An 18,492-nucleotide genomic window follows, 5' to 3' on the forward strand; every position below is an offset into this window, starting at 1 on the left:
ACTTCGAGAGAATAAAACGAATGCAGAGTAGGTATCATAAAGATTTATTTACAAGTTTAAAAAATATTTTACATTTTATTCTACCATATTATTTGTAAGTTTGTCCAACATATAATTAGTTCTTGCAATTCACGAAGGCGAGTGAACTTTACTTGTGGTTACGATGTATACATGAGCATTGCGTGAGTGTGCGTGCATGTCGGACCAATCAGTTGCGAGCAAACGTTCGCAAACGCACACATTGTAGCTTAGACCGGCCATACACGGACAGCTTGAAGCAGTCAGGATGGACTGCTTCAAGGTGCGACTGCATACTGAACTGCAGACTTCTACGTACGTACATTCACGAACCGCTCAAGCAGTTGCAACTGCTTCGGGCGGTTGCTCGACGGCAGCTTCAAGCTGTTGACTCTGACTGCAAAAGCTAGAGTGTATGTTGATCACTGGCTAACCGCTCGAGCAGTCCGTGTATGGCCGGCCTTACTTTTACCGATTCAACTTAGACCAGCCATACACGGACAGCTAGAAGCAGTCAGGATGGACTGCTTCAAGCTGCGACTGCGTATTGAACTACAGACTTCTACGTACGTACATATACACGAACCGCTCAAGCAGTTTGCAACTGCTTCGGGCGGTTGGGCGGTCAAGCAGTCGCCAGGCATACACTGACTGCTGGAGCCGTCGACCGCTCTCGCGCAGTTACCTCCGCCCGTACTCCTCATTCCACGTCGCGCACGCTTCCCGCCCGCATTGAAATTGCTTGACTCTGACTGCAAGAGCGGTCCATGTATGTTGATCACTGGCTAACCGCTCGAGCAGTCCGTGTATGGCGGGCCTAAAACACAAACATGAGTCACTCGCCACTCGGTGGTGGAGTGACACGTGCGGCTCACGAACATGATGAAGGCTTTTCACCAGTGGCAGTGTGAGTTCTTATATGATTTATTAGACTACATTTATATGCACATTTGTACTCGCATATCTCACACGAATATGGCTTTTCACCTGTGTGGGTTCTCATGTGCATCACTAGAAGGTTATTTCGTGCACATTTGTAATTGCATAACTTACACGAGAAAGGTTTTATACCAGTGTGAGTGGTCATGTGCGTTACTAGATGACTATTTTGTGCACATTTGTAATTGCATAACTTACACGAGAAAGGTTTTATGCCAGTGTGCGTTCTCATGTGCCTCACTAGATTGTCATTTCGTGCACATTTGTAATTGCATATCTTACACGAGAAAGATTTTATACCAGTGTGAGTGGTCATGTGCGTTACTAGATTACTATTTCGTGCAAATTTGTAATCGCATAACTTACACGAAAAAGGTTTTATACCAGTGTGGGTTCTCGTGTGCCTCACTAGACCACTATTTGTTGTACATTTGTAATCGCATAACTTACACGAGAAAGGCTTTATACCAGTGTGAGTTGCCATGTGCCTCACTAGACTGCTATTTTGTGTACATTTGTAATGGCATAACTTACACAAGAAAGGTTTTATACCAGTGTGGGTTCTCATGTGCCTCACTAAAAGGCTATTTCGTGCACATTTGTAATTGCATAACTTACACAAGAAAGGTTTTATACCAGTGTGAATTCTCATGTGTGACACGAGACTGCTATTTTGTGCACATTTGTAATCGCATAACTTACACAAGAAGGGTTTTATACCAGTGTGAGTTGTCATGTGTAACACTAGATGGCTATTTTGTGCACATTTGTAATTGCATATCGTACAAGAGAAAGGCTTTATACCAGTGTGAGTTCTCATGTGCGTCACTAGATGACTATTTTGTGCACATTTGTAATTGCATAACTTACACGAGAAAGGCTTTACACCAGCGTGAGTTCTCATATGATACATTAGACTAGCACTATGTGCACATTTGTACTCGCATATCTCACACGAATATGGCTTTTCACCAGTGTGGGTTCTCATGTGCCTCACTAGATGACTATTTTGTGCACATTTATAATTGCATATCTGACACGAGAAAGGCTTTACACCAGTATGAGTTCTCACGTGCGTCTTCAAATCACTTTGATATTTACATTTGAACTGGCAAATCTTGCAAGTGAACAGTCTTAGTTCAGCATGAGTGTTTATGTGATTAACTAAGAGACTTTTTTGTTTAAATACTATTTGACAAATATCACAAATGTACCATTTATCTTCCATGTGTGAACTACTTTGTAACGAACATTGTATATCAATGACATTCTCCAAACAAACAGTTTTACTTTGTAACGTTTTTGATCCAATTTCTTTTACCGATTCTGTTGTAGAGACTTCATTGTCACTTGTTGCCCAATAACTCATATCTTTAGAGACAATGCTTTGACTTACACAACACCTAACAGCTGTTCTGTCTCGTCTTGGTACAACTTTCTTAGAGAAAACATCATATAATTTGACAAAACAATCTGTTAATCTGTTGTAACGGCAACTGACGCTTGTGTCGGCTTCTTTAGTCTTAGACACTTTTATATCGTTATTCGTCGCAAGACTCGCGGGCAGAGGAGCGACTGAAACAAAACATATTGACTATTTCCTTGTTTATAAAATGTGTAAAATGTAAAATGATAAATAATGCCATATCTTACCTAAGGTCTGAGCAGAATGTGCAGAAGGGCTGGGGTCTGCCTGCCTGTGAAATATATCATCAGAATGTATCTATAGTGTACTGGGGAGCCACTAGCCAGCATGTAGCTGTACTGGATATAGCAGGTTACAGAAGTAAAGAGTATTACAATTTCTGATACTAGTATGAGGGTATACTAACTGCAACTTGAACTAAACGTTATTGGTACTGGCAGGTATACTGACCTGTTCTCAGTGATGAGTGGAGAGTGTGCAGAGCTGGAGCTCACAGCTGTATGAGGCTTGCATACTTGTGGCATCTCACATTCACCATCACCGTCACCGTTCTGCTGAATACAAAAAAATAGCATGTAAAGTATAATTAACAGCACGAGAGCTGGCACAAGATTAAATGTTAAAATAAAGAAAGGTTAAGATTAAAATCTATGGCAATAACTACTTGGTACAACTACAGCACTACACCACTACTTGGAGGCCCCAAAACAGCTGATTTTCAACGGTATACAACAGCCGTACAAGTGACGTATGTACTATGAACGTTACTTCCGCCAGAAAAAGATCTAAATTGCTTTCAAGAAATCTCACAAAGGAAATTTTACTTCATAAATTCATTCCCCTCCACTACTAACAGAGGTAATGAACTTAAAAAGTTGTTAAAAGTGTTTCATGGTGGAAAACTATTTCACCTCAAGTTTTTCACTCATTTCGGGCATGTACACATGTTTCATCTTGAGAGCTTCATCCAGTGCTTTATCTTCCAACATAGTGTTATCATCAGATATATTTTTATCATCAAAAGTTATAAACTCATCTTTGACATTGTATGCATGATTGTCATCTTCATTCATCACTCCCATGTCCTCGTCAACCGACATAGAGTCATCACTTCCTTCAGTTTTCACTAGACCTTGGTGTCCGGTTTCCTCTAATTCTGCTTGTTTATCTTCTGAGGGATGTTCTTGTATGTATAAGTCACAGTGGTCAGGTCCTAGCGTTGTCAACACCATATCACAGTTTAGTTGGTGTTTTGTGCGGTTTATCATTTGTATATGCTCTCGTGTTATCTGTTGAGAGACAAGTTAGTATTTAATGTGTACAGTACAAGGATAAGAAAGGATGCAAGTTGTATTAAGTACTTACTAATTCATGTTTTTCAACTAAGTCCATCATCAGTGCACGGGCTCTCAAGCTCTTGTCTCTAAACCTACTAAAGTTTGTCAATCTCTGAGCACATCGTACACAAAGTGTATGTTTTAGGTTTCCTTGATCACACAACTGAAACAACATGTAATTAAAATATTCAAACATTGTTTATACAATCCTTGTTTATACATATTATTCTCTATTCTTAGATCATAAATTAACAACTTACAGGCTGTCCAGTTAACTTTTCATATGCTTCTTCCAATTTGTGTTTACTCATTAGTACCAGCTTGCTGTCAGTGTCTAGGCATATCATGCAAACCTGGAAATATTCTATTAGTTACTTCTACATTACTATACTAACCATACAATACTAAGACAAATGAGGAAAAAAGGCAAATTCAGATCCAAAGTCATAGCTCCTTCTCCGTCCTCAGCCACACTTGATCTGATTGAATTACTTTTGATTTACTGACAACTACCAATACATAACATGACATTATGAGTTACCTGCACTGTTGAAGGAATAGCACCAATACGAATTTGCCTTAAGCCACTCTCAGTTTCATAAATATCATCAGTTAAAAAATGCTGCGAGCAGACCACAGCAGAGTCTGGTAGGTTGTGTTGTTGGCCGAGGGCTCTGAGCCAAGCAGCGCAGAGATGCACTTCACTGGGGAAACTGGAAATTACCTTTAATGTTATACATAACAAACCTGTACCATAGTACCATAGCCACCTATACTCATGTATTATACAGTAATCTAAATACGTAAAACGAAAAACGCACAGGTCAAACTACTGGATCAGGCTGAAATTTGCTATTCAGACTTAGATATCTGCTAAGAAAGGATTATTGAAAATTCAATCCCTGTGGGGGTAAAATAGGGGTCTAAAATTGGTGTAGTCCACGCGGGCGTAGTCGCGGGCATAAGCTAGTCAGTTATATTTAAAGTAAGTACCTACACACACATTTTGATAACTTCTTAAAAGCTCTTGCTTTGCTGCAAGTGGGCTGCAGGACAGTTTCAACGACCACCAGCGTGACTAGCTGATCTGTACTGACTACTGCTCAGACCCAGTCTGCACAGAACTGATTAGGACAATCTCTCAACGTTTACATTGTGGAGTTTGACAAGTGAGAACTCGTAAGGTTATGAGTACGGTTTAGGAGTCAACCACCGGAGTCAACTGAAACATACTCACCCATGAAAACTAATCCCTTTCCCTTCTCCCTCCGATGTTGATACATTGTCGGAAGACTCGGAAGTGTATTTACAGAAAGGAACACAACACCGCATTTTCAAGGCTTTTTATCAAAGAGAATATAATCACTTCATTGTATAAAATTGGATAAAAAAAATAGGTAAATTATATTATGTTATTATATTATGTTCCTTGCCTTTTTTTTTTTTGCTTGCCACTTGCCATCAACCACAGAGTACATTATATATTGATATATACTGCCATCAACATATTAATCTATGCAGCACAGAGTACCATAGAGATAGCAGAGTACATTGAATGCTATGCAGTATGCTTGCCATTTGCCACTTGCCACGATAAAAGGCTATTTGCCAAGCTTGCCACCAAGAAACATATTTACGTGATATTTACTCTCTTGCCACTATCCACATGATCCACCCATGATCCACCCACTATCTCTATGGTACGCACAGATCACTATTATGGTACGGACTACGGGCAATAAAACATAGCATGTCTCTGTAAAACGTAGGTATATAATATACCCTGTGAATATAGGTACCATAGTTTAATTATGGTTTAATTACTGGGTCTCGCTCCGCAATATAGGTACATATACTCTTTGTTCGATGGGTGAATTTTGATGGTGACGAGCATGTGACGAGCATAGATTATCTACTTACTAGAGGTGACGAGTTACCAAAGAAGTTAGAAGTACTACTACGTATGCGAGTTACTCACAAGCTTTTATTTCTGGTCGGTGCTCACAAGCTTGTTCACAAGGCTCAAAAGGGCTAGAACCCAGAGTCGTAAAAACAGGTAAAAAAAAGATATTTACAGAGGACTTTGTAAATACGAGTTATTGGTCTGTGGTCTGTAATATTTTTTTCCTGTCAACTGAGGGCCATAAAAGATGCATCAGTCCATTTCTTTCGCACTTTCTATTCCTCTTTCGAAATCCACAGGACTATCTCGCTCCACTCACACAGTATTAAAGGCACATGTACATACAGCACACCTATGATATTTTTTGCTCAAATCTTATTGGTCGGTGATTAGATCCAATCGGCTTTCATTACATAGAATTTCGAAATAAAAACATGTCGGTTTTGAGAGATTTTATAACCTAACCTAAAAAACTCAAATTTTCTAGTCTTTAATCCATTGCGAGAGTTTAAACGTTATTGGTCCGTGGTTTAAACCTTGAAGTGTGCTGCAGTTATAACAGGATATTCATTTTATATTTCTATTTTCAGTTTTTTATGTTTTTGTTTTAATATGACGGTTTTACATTACAATAAAACCGATATTATGTGCCGAGAGGGAAAACATACAGCATTTATGTATGAAGAAGCAATTATGTACTCACCGCATATATGCGCGCTTCATCCATAAACATGTATATTCCTATGCAATAATGTAGTTTACCTTACCGGATATAGGGGCGCTAGTGTCTCACCCAGCAAGGCAGTGAGCCGCTGCCATCTTGGATGTCATAGTCTTCACCAGGAAGAAGTTCCTGCAATGCTGTATGTTTTCCCTCTCGACACATAATATCGGTTTTATTGTAATGTAAAACCGTCATATTGATGTGCCTCCGGAAAACATACAGCATTTATGTATGAAGACGTGTTTGTTATCTGCTGGTGAAATGTATTACCCACAACGCTATGATGAATCAAAGGGAGTTAATCTGTCAATTGAATAACAAAAATATTAATCGTTAAGTTAGATCATATAACCACGTCCCCTTCATTCATTGTCACCTATTAAAGTTATTGTTATTTCTAACCAGGGTTAATAAGTTAAAATATAATGTCTAAAAGACAAACAATTTAAATGATTTATGTCTGTAATTTTGATAAGGATTACTAAAACTCAAACCGGACCATATAATGATTATATTGAAAAATAAGCTTCAGTTATTTTGAGATCTCCTCCGGGCAATAATGATTTCAACAAGAGTGTCTGGTAATTTCCAGTTACCACGAGATACGAGTATATCGTCCATTGATTGGTTATCTGTCCCCAAAGAAACTACTGTTGATCCACTGATGAATCCCTGGGGATACAGGAATGCTGCCACATTGCTTAAGAACTGAACTGTTCCAGTGATCTATTACAGTACGTGATGCGGCTTCAGTTTCATTACAGTTGGTGATAAAAAGATTACAATATATTTAAATTCTTAACTTCATTCTGCTTGACCTATTTTCCTGTGTCAAAGACATACATGTAGTACTACTGTAGTATACTAGTACATTAATAGAGAATTATGTTTTCTGTTATACTATTATGTTTTGAAAGTGTCCATCCGTATTTATGTTAAGAGTGAGTGTCAGTCTTTGGGCCAAATAAAGTATATAATATATTTTTCCCGGTGACACAGACTTTCAGTTGTCAACCCTTCGTTCCAGGGCAACAATTGTCCATATAGGTTCGTCTAGATATCTCGGGAAGTGTGTGCTTAAATGAGAGCTTCTGTAGTTAGCGCTTGAGCTCTACCTTAAGGTCCTGTATGATAAATGGTTTAGTAATTTTGAGTTTAGCCACGTCAATAATTGCCTAGTGTCCACATGTGGATCATAGAAAGTTAACCGCCACCAGGTTTCGTACCAGTTTAACCATTTTTGATGTCTGGTAGGTAGGTAGGACAAAAATTGCTTCCAACAAGCACCTGTTCTTTACTTCTCGTATAGACTACTCCTTTATTTGGGCACCCATCCTCAATTTTTTCAGCTTCCGTGTAAATGTCTGGTGGACACTGTAATGTCGTGACATCTATCAGAGTCCCTGATAGGTTCTATAGTTCATTTGAGCTCTGCTTTCAAATCTTGAAGCCCAAAGGTCTTTCACGTGCCACATTTAAGTACACCCCAGCTGCACTTGTTCAAGTAAGTCAGTACTTTTGGCAATTAGTTTGGAGAAGAAAACACCCATGCTAAATTGATGTCTCAATGACCTGTTGAAAGCATCTATAACTTGCTGATCAATCTTTGCAGTCGATAAAGACATCACACCATCTTTATTCCCTACTACAGTAATCTGTTGTGCTGCAACCAAATCGATCTCGGACGGCGCTTGAGGGAAAAGATGACACTCTGTGGGAGGTTTTCCTCGTGACAGCCTTGAGCCAATAATGTAATCTGTTATGTGCGGGAGTTCGATTGTTAGAATCAGTAAAACCCACGACTTTGTTCATTAAAATGAACGTTAGAACGAACGAGTGAGTGAACGAATGAGTGTTCGATTGAACTAAGACTTGCGATTTTTACAGAGTTCTTGTGCTGTCTTCAATTGCCACTATAACTGCATAAAGTTCCTTCTATTGCTGTGCTATCATTTTGATGCACTCACCAAGTTTCTGGCATTAATTTCCCGTTTAATTGGGCACTAAAAGCCAATCAGAGGCATTATTCGCCAAGCAGTGGATGGCAGGTTTTAGGTGTACATATTGGCAGCCTGAGACATGTGGTTCCGCGCCGCCATGTCATTCCCTGTTCCACGATTGTGGATTCAGCAGTCTAAAACATATTATCGAAACGTTTGAGGCGTATTTGGATCTGATCAGAATGTAGTCTGCTTCTGGGAGTTACTAAACTGGCGAAGTCTGACTGTCCTAGCAACCGTTGCATTTCGTGAAGAGTGATTTCAGATATTTTCAGTAATAATTCTCTCAAAGGTCTCGTTGATAGTTTTTTACTCTTTATTATGGACAAGAACATTGAATTTTCTTATAGTTTGCCAACGAATACCCAGGTATTGTAGGTCTTGTGTGAGTGTTAGAATTGACTTTTAGTAATTGATCCCGATGTTGCTTAACTTCGGTGATCGGACGAGAACCGGTGTCTTCAACATGGTATGGACGTTGGCTTTTGGTAATTGATCCCCCTGCCCCGAAGTTCCAAGGACCTCACGCTTCCGCAGCGTGAAGGAATAACCTGGATTGGTCTTAGTTGACCAGAATTGCCAGCCCAGAAGTTCCAAGTGCCTCACGGCTTCCGCAGCCTGAAGACATAACTTGGATTGGTCTTGATTGACCAGAAGGAAGTCGTCTAGGTAGACTAGCACTCGACATTCCTTCGCATGCAAGGTTTCCGCAACCGAGCATGTTACAGGTGGGGCGCTGCCGCCAGACCCAAAAATTAGACAGGTTGTCCAACTTTTGTTGTAGAAAGCTACGAACCGGTATGACAAATCAGACGGGATAGTTTTGTTTCACAAATTTGTTTCGTTCTCGAGGGTCGAAAATCAGACGCATCGATCCAACGTTTTCCTTCCGCAGAAAAAGCTCGGAGATAAAACTGGGCATTTCCTTGTGAACCACTTCTACTAGTTTTGGTCCAGTAATTCTTGTGTCATTTAAGTCGTGACAGGTGACCAGGTTGCATGTTGCATTATTTGTTTTGTGGGCATTACCGGGGGTAGTTTCTTGTATTAGGGTATTCGAAATACCGTAATTGACATTTACAAAAACTATTTGCACCAAAAGCTTGCCAACGATATTAGAATGTCATTACATAACCTGTAACATATTGTGTTGGATAGGTTTTTCGATTGTAGGCATTTATAGCTGTAATATTTATAAATATGGGCCACCAGGGGATTGCATAAACGCAGTGAGTGTTGCTTTATCCAAAAAGAACCTCGTCACTATTGTTAAAGGCCAATCCGGTATTTGACAACTAGTCAAATCAGTATCCTATAAAGCGTTAAAACACACGCTCAGCACGCGAGGCCCCATGAAACACTGGCATGTGACGTCACAATGATTTGACGTACTTTTCCAGCTTAATCAATAATTTAAAATGGTTATCACACCCAAAACTAACAAAGGGTGCGGACCTCACATATCAGATATGTGAGGTCCGAGAGGCTTCCAGTGGAAGACCCTCCATTCAGCCATCACTGAGAAACCATTCACTTTTGACATATGCAAATACCGTATCCAAAATTTCCTTAGAGTATTTAAAATAAACATCTCCATGAAAATTCTGTCTGATATTCATCTCCTGCGCCTTACATAATATATTATGCTATACATTCGCCTGTTACCCAAACAATTTGTAAAGTTTGTTCTGATAATTTTTAAGACAAAGATGATTTGCTGAATGTTATTTATTTATTTGACCATCTTTATTGCTAATCATTATATTCAAAAGAATAAAAATGCAGGAGATACTTAGACCAAAGGGCGACTTTATCATCTGAATGTTTCAGTCATTTATTAAAGGGGGTATCTGGATTCTTAACTGAGTTCTGTTTGGTATAATAAAGCATTGGTGGTAACGGCCATGATGTCCTCAGTGGGGCCAAATAAGTGTTAGCTATTGTTTAGTGAGTACAGTTCTCCGTTATTTTCAGTTTACGAAACCCCTTTAAATGAGCAATTTAACCAATGTCTTGTTATAACCAACATCTCGCCACGTGGGCGAGATAAAATGTTATCATTCGATTCACTGGCGTAAAATTTAAATTGCACTCAATTCACTTTGTACATAAAATAAATAGATTCAATAACCGATTATAGGTAACCATTGGGACTTTTCCTCGCCAAAATTTGTATTAAAGAAACCTAGATCCAGATTTAGATTTCGGTGTCGGTGTCGACACGTTCGTCAACCAAATCGCCATTTGTTTAATTTGGTTTCTCAATTAGCATCTCATTTGCATTAGATACACAATATGGTTAATGCATTATAAGATATGTAAGAAAACTCACCTGGTTGTATAACGCATCGATCCGAGGATCGATCGTTACCTGGTAATTTCTCGCCGTTTCTCTCGGGAGTCACTCTCAATCCTGCTCGTTGCTTGAATCGCTGCTGGATGTCGAGGTATCCCCTTTTTCAAGAGCCCTCTCAGGCACCAATAAGCGCGAAACACCAGATCGATTAGCTTACGTAGCCTATCGACATTGTTCGCGCACGTGGGGTCCAACCAAAATGTCCCCACGGTAATATTACGAAATAATAAGAAAATATATATCATGATCACCGTATTATCACATTTATTGCACTTATTGAAAATAATTTTTTTGCAAAGGAAGACGGATTAACGATATAATTTTAGATTCGACGCGCACGCGGCGAAAGTACACAACGCTATGACATCCAAGATGGCAGCGGCTCACTGCCTTGCTGGGTGAGACACTAGCGCCCCTATATCCGGTAAGGTAAACTACATTATTGCATAGGAATATACATGTTTATGGATGAAGCGCGCATATATGCGGTGAGTACATAATTGCTTCTTCATACATAAATGCTGTATGTTTTCCGGAGGCACATCAATTGAGAGATATAGTGATGTGCTCTTTAACCTTGCCTGCCTAATTTAGGCTTAGTAATAATTGTTAGTGTTTCTAAATACCTAGTATCCTTTTTATCTGATATGAGGCAGTGTAGTGTACCTAAGTGTAAAAGCACCCTACATTTACACGCCGTACCTTTTACCGACACAACTAGATGGAAAGCATGGTTGATTAACTGTACATATTTGCGTAAGTACTCCCTTAGGCAATTAAAAAATGTCAGGATTTGCGAATCCCATTTCTTACCTCGGTATATCGTAAATAATAGATTGACAAAAGATTCAATTCCCACGCTGAATTTGCATATTACACAGTCTTCTAAAAACCCTGGTATAGTACATTTTAAAATTGACAAATTTCTAGAGATATCCCCTTTACAGACTGGTAAACCCCTCGATGTTAACATAGTCGATATCCCATCGACTTCACAAACAGACAAACAAAGTAGGAATGAGCAAGCTTCTGTTATTTCAAGTCCTATAGATTTAGTAAATCCCTTGCCAAATATCCCGATTCCTGACAAACAGAAGTCACCAGATTTAAATCAGCACTCTATTTTAGAGCCAACAACTTCTATTACCTACTCATTACTCTCAACCACTGAGTCTCAAATATATCATATATATGATGTCCCACATTTACTCAAATGTTTCCACAATAATTTTCAGAAGAAGGACTTGCTCATCGGGAGTCAGTGGGACTACATCGAGAAGCTGTTTGCTGTTGATGGTGTGGCAGGTGTTGGATGGTCTACCAAATTAACAGACAAGCATGTGAAACCAAATTGATATGACAAGTTGAAGGCAAGTAACTGAACATTTGTTTTGTAACAATAGCTTTGTGATAATGTCCTTGCCATGGAAAAAATCCAATAAAACTATGGTGCGCAGACCTGAGTTATTGGTACTAAAACTTCTTGTTTTCATGGTGTCTATGTTATCACGTTTTTGAAAGCACTGTCTCTGAAACTATGGGTTGTAGACCCTGTTGTTGGTCAATTTTAAGTTTCAGCTTACAAAAATCTCTTCACGTGATCACATCGACACCATAAAAACAAGAAGTACCAATAACCAGGGTCGGCGCCCAATAGTGTCGAAGATAATTATGAGCATACTAGGTGATGCCAGCGACTGCGTGGATTTTCATTTTTCAAAATCCCGCGGGAACTCTTTGATTTTCCAGGATAAAAAGCAGCCTATATGTTAATTCAGGGTATAATCTATCTCCATTCCAAATTTCATCCAAATCCGTTCAGCTGTTTTTGTGTGATTGAGTAACAAACATCCAAACATCCACACTTTCACATCCATACTAATATTATAAATGTGAAAGTGTGTCTGTCTGTCTGTCTGCTAGCTTTTCACGGCTCAACCGTTCAACCGATTTTGACGAAATTTGGTACAGAGATAGCTTGCATCCCGGGGAAGGACATTCTATGCTACTTTTTATCCCGGAAAATTGAAGAGTTTCCGCAGGATTCTTAAAAACCTAAATCCACGCGTACGAAGTCGCGGGCATCGGCTAGTTTATAATATTAACATTAGGATTAGGATAATTAGGTTTAGGATAGTATAATTATGAGCATAAAAGATAATTTTTTGAACAAAAATTTGAATCCTAATGAATTTCCAAACTACTCATTTAAATTCTTTAATTATATTTTAAACCCAATGTCTACTTTAAATCTAAATTGCATTATCAAATTTAGTTTATTAACATAATTATCTATAAAAAAATAACTATGCATTACAGGTGAAACTTGCTGCGCAAGTCTTCAGCAGAGATGTGGCCCACAGCTTAAGAATACAGATGAACACTTATCGTCAACTACAACTGGAACATGGTTATTGTCTATTCTTAATAAAGTTTTTATATTTTGATAAATTTGATTGATTTTTTTTTGAAAAACTAAATTCCTTAATAAATTATTAGTAGGATTACCGATAAATGCTGAAAATCGGTAATTAATAGCGAAACCGTTAAAATCTGTAAAAAGGACATCACTAAAAAGTTACGGTTTTCCTGCTGTCACGCCATCCCTAATTTACGACAATCCGGGCATATAACTGCTATATATTATATAAAGTTAGAAAGAGATGGTCCTGTGGATTCTCATAGTAAAAACCAATAAAATGTGAGACAGACGATCACTACAACAATGACAATTTGTTATATAAATTCCTTGCCTCCCACTTCCCCTTACTACTGAAACAAACATCGTCTATGGAGTTGGTGGTCTGTATCCTATATGTTATTGGTCCGTGATTTTTTTCTGGTCGGTTGTAATTATGTGGTTGAAATTACCGTAAAAATAGTATAAAAATTAAAATGACTATAAAACCAAGGGCAAAATTGGCTGATAGTGACGACGATCCAGTAGAATCTATGTTAAAAAAAGCTGGGTGTCTCGATTTACATTATAAAGTGCAAGTAGGTATTATTTAGATTTTCAATGATAGTATCGTTCAACTTTCTCAAAGTTATTTTTGTAGCGCTAAAAGGGTATGAAAAGTTTCTTGTTTAATTTTTAATTAAACAACACGTTTTAGCATATGTAATACTAGCTTATGCTCGCGACTTCGTCCGCGTGGACTATACAAATTTCAAACATCTATTTCACCCCCTTAGGGGTTGAATTTTCAAAAATCCTTTCTTAGCGGACGTCTACATCATAATAGCTAGCTGCATGCCAAATTTCAGCCCGATCCGTCCAGTAGTTTGAGCTGTGCGTTGATAGATCAGTCAGTCAGTCAGTCACCTTTTCCTTTTATATATAACAAGCTTATGCTTGCGACTTCGTCCGCGTGGACTACAAAATTTCAAACCCCTATTTAACCCCCTTAGGAGTTGAATTTTCAAAAACCCTTTCTTAGCGGATGCGTACGTCATAATATCTATCTGCATGCCAAATTTCAGCCCGATCCGTCCAGTAGTTTGAGCTGTGCGTTGATAGATCAGTCAGTCAGTCACCTTCTCCTTTTATATATATAGACTAGCTTATGCTCGCGACTTCGTCCGCGTGGACTACAAAATTTCAAAACCCTATTTCACCCCCTTAGGAGTTGAATTTTCAAAAATCCTTTCTTAGCGGATGCCTACGTCATAATAGCAATCCGCATGCCAAATTTCAGCCCGATCCGTCCAGTAGTTTGAGCTGTGTGTTGATAGATCAGTCAGTCAGTCAGTCAGTCATTCAGTCAGTCAGTCAGTCAGTCAGTCAGTCAGTCAGTCACCTTTTCCTTTTATATATATAGAAGATATATAGATAATGATACCATATAAGATAATAGTCATGTACCTATGTGGTTCAGTTGTGCCATATGAATGAGTCAATGAACCAGTTCCTGCGTTTCTATTCTATATTGAGCTCACACAAGCAGAATAAAAAGGAAGCATTATAAAACTAGTAAATAATTACTAAAATAATATAAGTAAGGCGGTAAGATTGGTATAATAGTGCGTCAAAACAGGGTTTTAGGATATCATTTACGTAAATATATATTTTATTGAGTAATTAGGTGGGCTTGGATGTTATTAAACAGTTTACAGTCGGTGATTGAGTTTTTTTATAATTTTTATACCATTAATTCCATTGAACCATCGACTTTTGACATTGATTTTTGACATCTTTCCAAAGTTACCTGTAGCTACTATACCAACTCGGTGATTCTTTTTGCCCCCCCGTACTATTTACTTTTCATAAAAATCTGGTAGCACTGGAAATGTCAAAAAAACGTTTAATTAAAAATTCAACTATAGGCTGCATCATCCCTTGCTAGTGTGATTGCAGTCAAGCACAAGCCTGGTTGGAACTTAAAAAATAATAATCAGTACCCATATATGTAAATGCGAAAGTGGGTTTGTTGTTGGTTTGTCCTTCAATCACGTCGGCAACGTTGCTTTGACATTAGGGGAAAAATCTGAAAACCGTGAATTTGTGGTCACATAACAAAAAAAATTAAAATTAAGATTTTTTAGATTGGTCAAAACTTTAGAACTATCAAATTAAGAGATTATAATCTCGTCTTTTTTACAGGAATGCATAAACACGACAAGGGACTGGAGGAAATGTCAAGGTGAAGTCAACGATTTTAAGGACTGCATCACGAGGCACAAGCAAGCGGAGATGACTAGATCAAACAGTTGATTTGTTTTTGTTATTAATTTATTAAAATAATTGTTTAACTATATGAAGGCATTTCACCACCAGAAGGATATTATTATGATTGAGATTGAAGACTGAACCACTAACAGTAACGTTAGGTAATGGTTAACCGGATACGTCAGGTTTACAACCTTTAGATTAACTGAGCCTTCGTGGGCGCACTGACAATGTTCTCGCACACTACGAGTGACAACACAAACTACCCTCAACGATAACTATAGCAACCCTCATTAATTATGAGCCATGACAACAACGTCTAATATGACCAGACAACGCTTAAATACCCTATTCATATATTATAATAGGGTAGTATTTAAACGAGTGACTGTAAATTAAAGTTTTAAGTGGCAAAAATAATTTAAGTTATAGTATTACTAAGTGAGCGACTGACTGCGAGAAACGAGAAATCAACAGAACGGCAACTTACAAACACTAATTTGAGTTACTTAAAAAACAAAATGAGAAGCTAATATAATTATGTTCCTTGTTTTATATGTTACTCATTGACTTATTATAGAAACTGGTAACGTAAAGAATTACGGGGCCTACGAGTTCTAAAACTTCGTAGAGTTGCGCAGTTGCGGAAAGAATAGAGCGTTTTGTCCAATTTAGCGAGGGTTGAGATACGAAAACCGTTAAGTTATCTTGAGCCTGAAACCATAGCAAGCCTAAAAACTTGAAGGTGTTTTTATCATCAAGCGGTATGTCTTCAGATTGTCTGTGCGTTTGAGGTATGTGACGTAGTAATTCGGGAAAATTACTAGTCCATTTAATTAAGTCAAATCCACCGGATTTGAATATGTAGATCAGCTGCTCAGCTATCTCTACTTCTTTTAACTTTTGGCAACACTTTTAGGTTTAAAAAGGCTTGAATCCAGAGCCGTAGAAGAAGTTTAAAAAAACATGTTATATGTCAAGAGTGCCAAAGATGTATTTTTTTAGTGATACAGATGCACAGAGTACCCCAGTAACCAAAGAGTATATAATCACTCCAGTAACCATAGAGTAAAGTAATACGTACCTATTGCATTTTAGGTTATAAAATTATAAACAAACAAAATGTTCAGAAAAATTAGATTTTCACAGTTATCATTGTACTCAAATTATTCGACAAGAGTAGAAATTGATGCCAGTTTACGTGAAAACTTCGATAAACAGGAGTATAAGCCCCGAAAGCATCCTGGTAGGTCACAGGTTAAAGTGGCTGTGATACCAGCCGATATACAAAAGGCTATCAAACTCATTTTACAAGACTCAGGTGCTAAATCGTACTACCAGGAGAGTGTGAAGTTGAATAACTATATACATTCGCGTTCACTACCACCAGAAGATAACCAAATCCGAGCTAAAGCGTCAAAAATCCACGCTACTGTTTCGAAAAACATTTTCTCGAAAATCGACAAAGAACTGACGCGAGAAGAGTTAGAAACTTGTAATAGAAAGATAGACACCACAGTGTTCAACGTTTTAAAGAGGAATGTTTACCGTTGGGGCAATATATCATATGACAAAGCCACTTCCTTGCAATACTTGATGGCGAGAGCTCCTCCAGAATATGCCATCCTGGTACGTGTGCTCGATGAAATTAGACGGAGATTGCCAGATTATAAACCTAGAAGTCTATTTGATTTTGGTTCTGGAGTCGGTACGGGCACATGGGCTGTGAACTCGCACTGGAAAAATGACATTTTTGAATATTTCACAGTTGACACTTCGACACATATGAATGACTTGGCTCGGCTGATCCTATGTCAAGGCAGAGACAACGTAGCCATGCCATACAAATCCTATTTCCAACGACAGTTCCTACCGGCATCGGCAGATTTAAAATACAACATTGTGCTATCTGCATTTTCACTGTTCGAAATGCCCAACATGCAAACTCGTTTAGAAACTATACAAAAGTTGTGGAACAAAACCGAAGACTTCTTGATTATCGTTGAAACTGGTTCCAATGCAGGATTTCATATTGTCAACGAAGCTAGAGAATTCATACTAAACAGTAACGATAAAGGTTATGCATTCGCTCCGTGCGCTAACGACAATGTATGTCCAAGATATTTGGAACACGAAACTCCATGTAACTTCTTAATGAAGTATGAAACTATAGGGTTTCCCTCGAAAATAGAAATAATGGCAGATTTGTTCTCATATGTAATCTTAAGGAAAGGTGACCGTCCGTCGAATGATCCTCAGTGGCCAAGAATAGTACGAGCCCCCATAGTTAGATCAGGGCATACAATATGCAAGCTATGTACGGAACATGGTGAATTGAAAGAAATCATTTTCTCCAAAGGAAAGCACGATCAAACGACGTACAGATGTGCTAGGTCTAGCAACTGGGGTGACATATTGCCTATCAAATAAAATTCATATGAAAATGTGTATGGTATTTTCTATTAATCTCATCATGATCAACCGATCGCCGGCTCACAGGTCTCCCCTCAGAGTGAGAAGGACCTTTGAGAACATTATGGAAAACTCTCAGGTATGCAGGTTTCCTCACGATGTTTTCCTTCACCGTTAAAGCAAGTGATAATCAATTACTTAAAACGCACAACTCCGAAAAATTAGAGGTGCGTGCCCAGGATCGAACCCCCGACCTCCGCGCCAATTAGAAGGCGGACGTCCTAACCACTAGGCTATCACAGCTTTCAATTAATCTATTCTGATCGCCTGTCGTCACAGGATCCTATTACTTAGCCTCTGCAGTCCGTCCATCTGTCTTTTTTATTTTAAGGGTTCCGTACATCAAAATGAAAAATGGAACCCTTATAGGATCACTTTATTGTCCATCTGTCTGTCTGTCAAGAAACCCACAGGGTACTTCCCGTTGACCTACGCTCACGCACCGAGGGTTCCGTACTACAGTCGTATTTTTTTCCACATCTAAATATATAAAAGGAAAAGGTGACTGACTGACTGAATGACTGACTGATTGACTGACTGACTGACTGACTGATCTATCAACGCACAGCTCAAACTACTGGACGGATTGGGCTGAAATTTGGCATGTAGATAGCTATTATGACGTAGGCATCCGCTAAGAAAGGATTT

The 18,492-nt window shown here is 38.5% G+C and overlaps 3 protein-coding genes and 1 long non-coding RNA gene across 5 annotated transcripts; 3 read left to right on the forward strand and 1 right to left on the reverse strand.

Moving 5' to 3' along the window:
* Positions 1 to 811: 811 nt before the first annotated feature.
* LOC117994356 (zinc finger protein 271-like) lies at positions 812 to 5,174 on the reverse strand. 2 transcript variants are annotated; one of them, XM_069507451.1, is made up of 8 exons: positions 4,958 to 5,174; positions 4,262 to 4,433; positions 3,981 to 4,073; positions 3,749 to 3,883; positions 3,295 to 3,672; positions 2,834 to 2,934; positions 2,611 to 2,654; positions 812 to 2,532 (listed from the first exon to the last, which is right to left on the reverse strand). In XM_069507451.1, exons 1-8 carry the CDS (start codon positions 5,050 to 5,052, stop codon positions 890 to 892), a joined length of 2,661 nt encoding a protein of 886 aa, XP_069363552.1. In that variant the 5' UTR covers positions 5,053 to 5,174; the 3' UTR covers positions 812 to 889. The 2 variants fall into 2 exon arrangements, with proteins under 2 accessions (XP_069363552.1, XP_069363553.1); XM_069507452.1 differs by lacking the exon at positions 4,958 to 5,174 and adding an exon at positions 4,724 to 4,885.
* A 6,098-nt stretch (positions 5,175 to 11,272) lies between these two features.
* LOC138404209 (uncharacterized) lies at positions 11,273 to 13,159 on the forward strand. The gene is made up of 3 exons (XR_011238233.1): positions 11,273 to 11,459; positions 11,939 to 12,073; positions 13,023 to 13,159. It is a non-coding gene; the product is annotated as an uncharacterized lncRNA (long non-coding RNA).
* A 386-nt stretch (positions 13,160 to 13,545) lies between these two features.
* On the forward strand, positions 13,546 to 15,460 carry LOC117994378 (cytochrome c oxidase assembly factor 4 homolog, mitochondrial). Its single transcript, XM_034982299.2, has 2 exons — positions 13,546 to 13,700; positions 15,307 to 15,460. Exons 1-2 carry the CDS (start codon positions 13,599 to 13,601, stop codon positions 15,415 to 15,417), a joined length of 213 nt encoding a protein of 70 aa, XP_034838190.1. The 5' UTR covers positions 13,546 to 13,598; the 3' UTR covers positions 15,418 to 15,460.
* An 807-nt stretch (positions 15,461 to 16,267) lies between these two features.
* On the forward strand, positions 16,268 to 17,820 carry LOC117994353 (ribosome assembly protein METTL17, mitochondrial). Its single transcript, XM_034982267.2, has one exon. The coding sequence runs from the start codon at positions 16,495 to 16,497 to the stop codon at positions 17,800 to 17,802; it is 1,308 nt and encodes a 435-aa protein (XP_034838158.1). The 5' UTR covers positions 16,268 to 16,494; the 3' UTR covers positions 17,803 to 17,820.
* The last annotated feature ends 672 nt before the right edge of the window (positions 17,821 to 18,492 follow it).

Source organism: Maniola hyperantus, chromosome 26 (genome assembly GCF_902806685.2).
Source record: "Maniola hyperantus chromosome 26, iAphHyp1.2, whole genome shotgun sequence".
Classification (NCBI taxonomy): domain Eukaryota; kingdom Metazoa; phylum Arthropoda; class Insecta; order Lepidoptera; family Nymphalidae; genus Maniola; species Maniola hyperantus.

Bases quoted from the DNA above. Each gene is read 5' to 3' on its own strand.
- LOC117994356 (XM_069507451.1), bottom strand. From the start codon at position 5,052: ATGCGGTGTTGTGTTCCTTTCTGTAAATACACTTCCGAGTCTTCCGAC. The intron at 4,074-4,261 runs GTAACTCATAAT...GAATATTTCCAG, and splicing joins CTATTCCTTCAACAGTGCAG to GTTTGCATGATATGCCTAGA. The intron at 3,884-3,980 runs GTAAGTTGTTAA...ATGTTGTTTCAG, and splicing joins AAAAGTTAACTGGACAGCCT to TTGTGTGATCAAGGAAACCT.
- LOC117994353 (XM_034982267.2), top strand. From the start codon at position 16,495: ATGTTCAGAAAAATTAGATTTTCACAGTTATCATTGTACTCAAATTAT.
- LOC117994378 (XM_034982299.2), top strand. From the start codon at position 13,599: ATGACTATAAAACCAAGGGCAAAATTGGCTGATAGTGACGACGATCCA. The intron at 13,701-15,306 runs GTAGGTATTATT...TCTTTTTTACAG, and splicing joins ATTTACATTATAAAGTGCAA to GAATGCATAAACACGACAAG.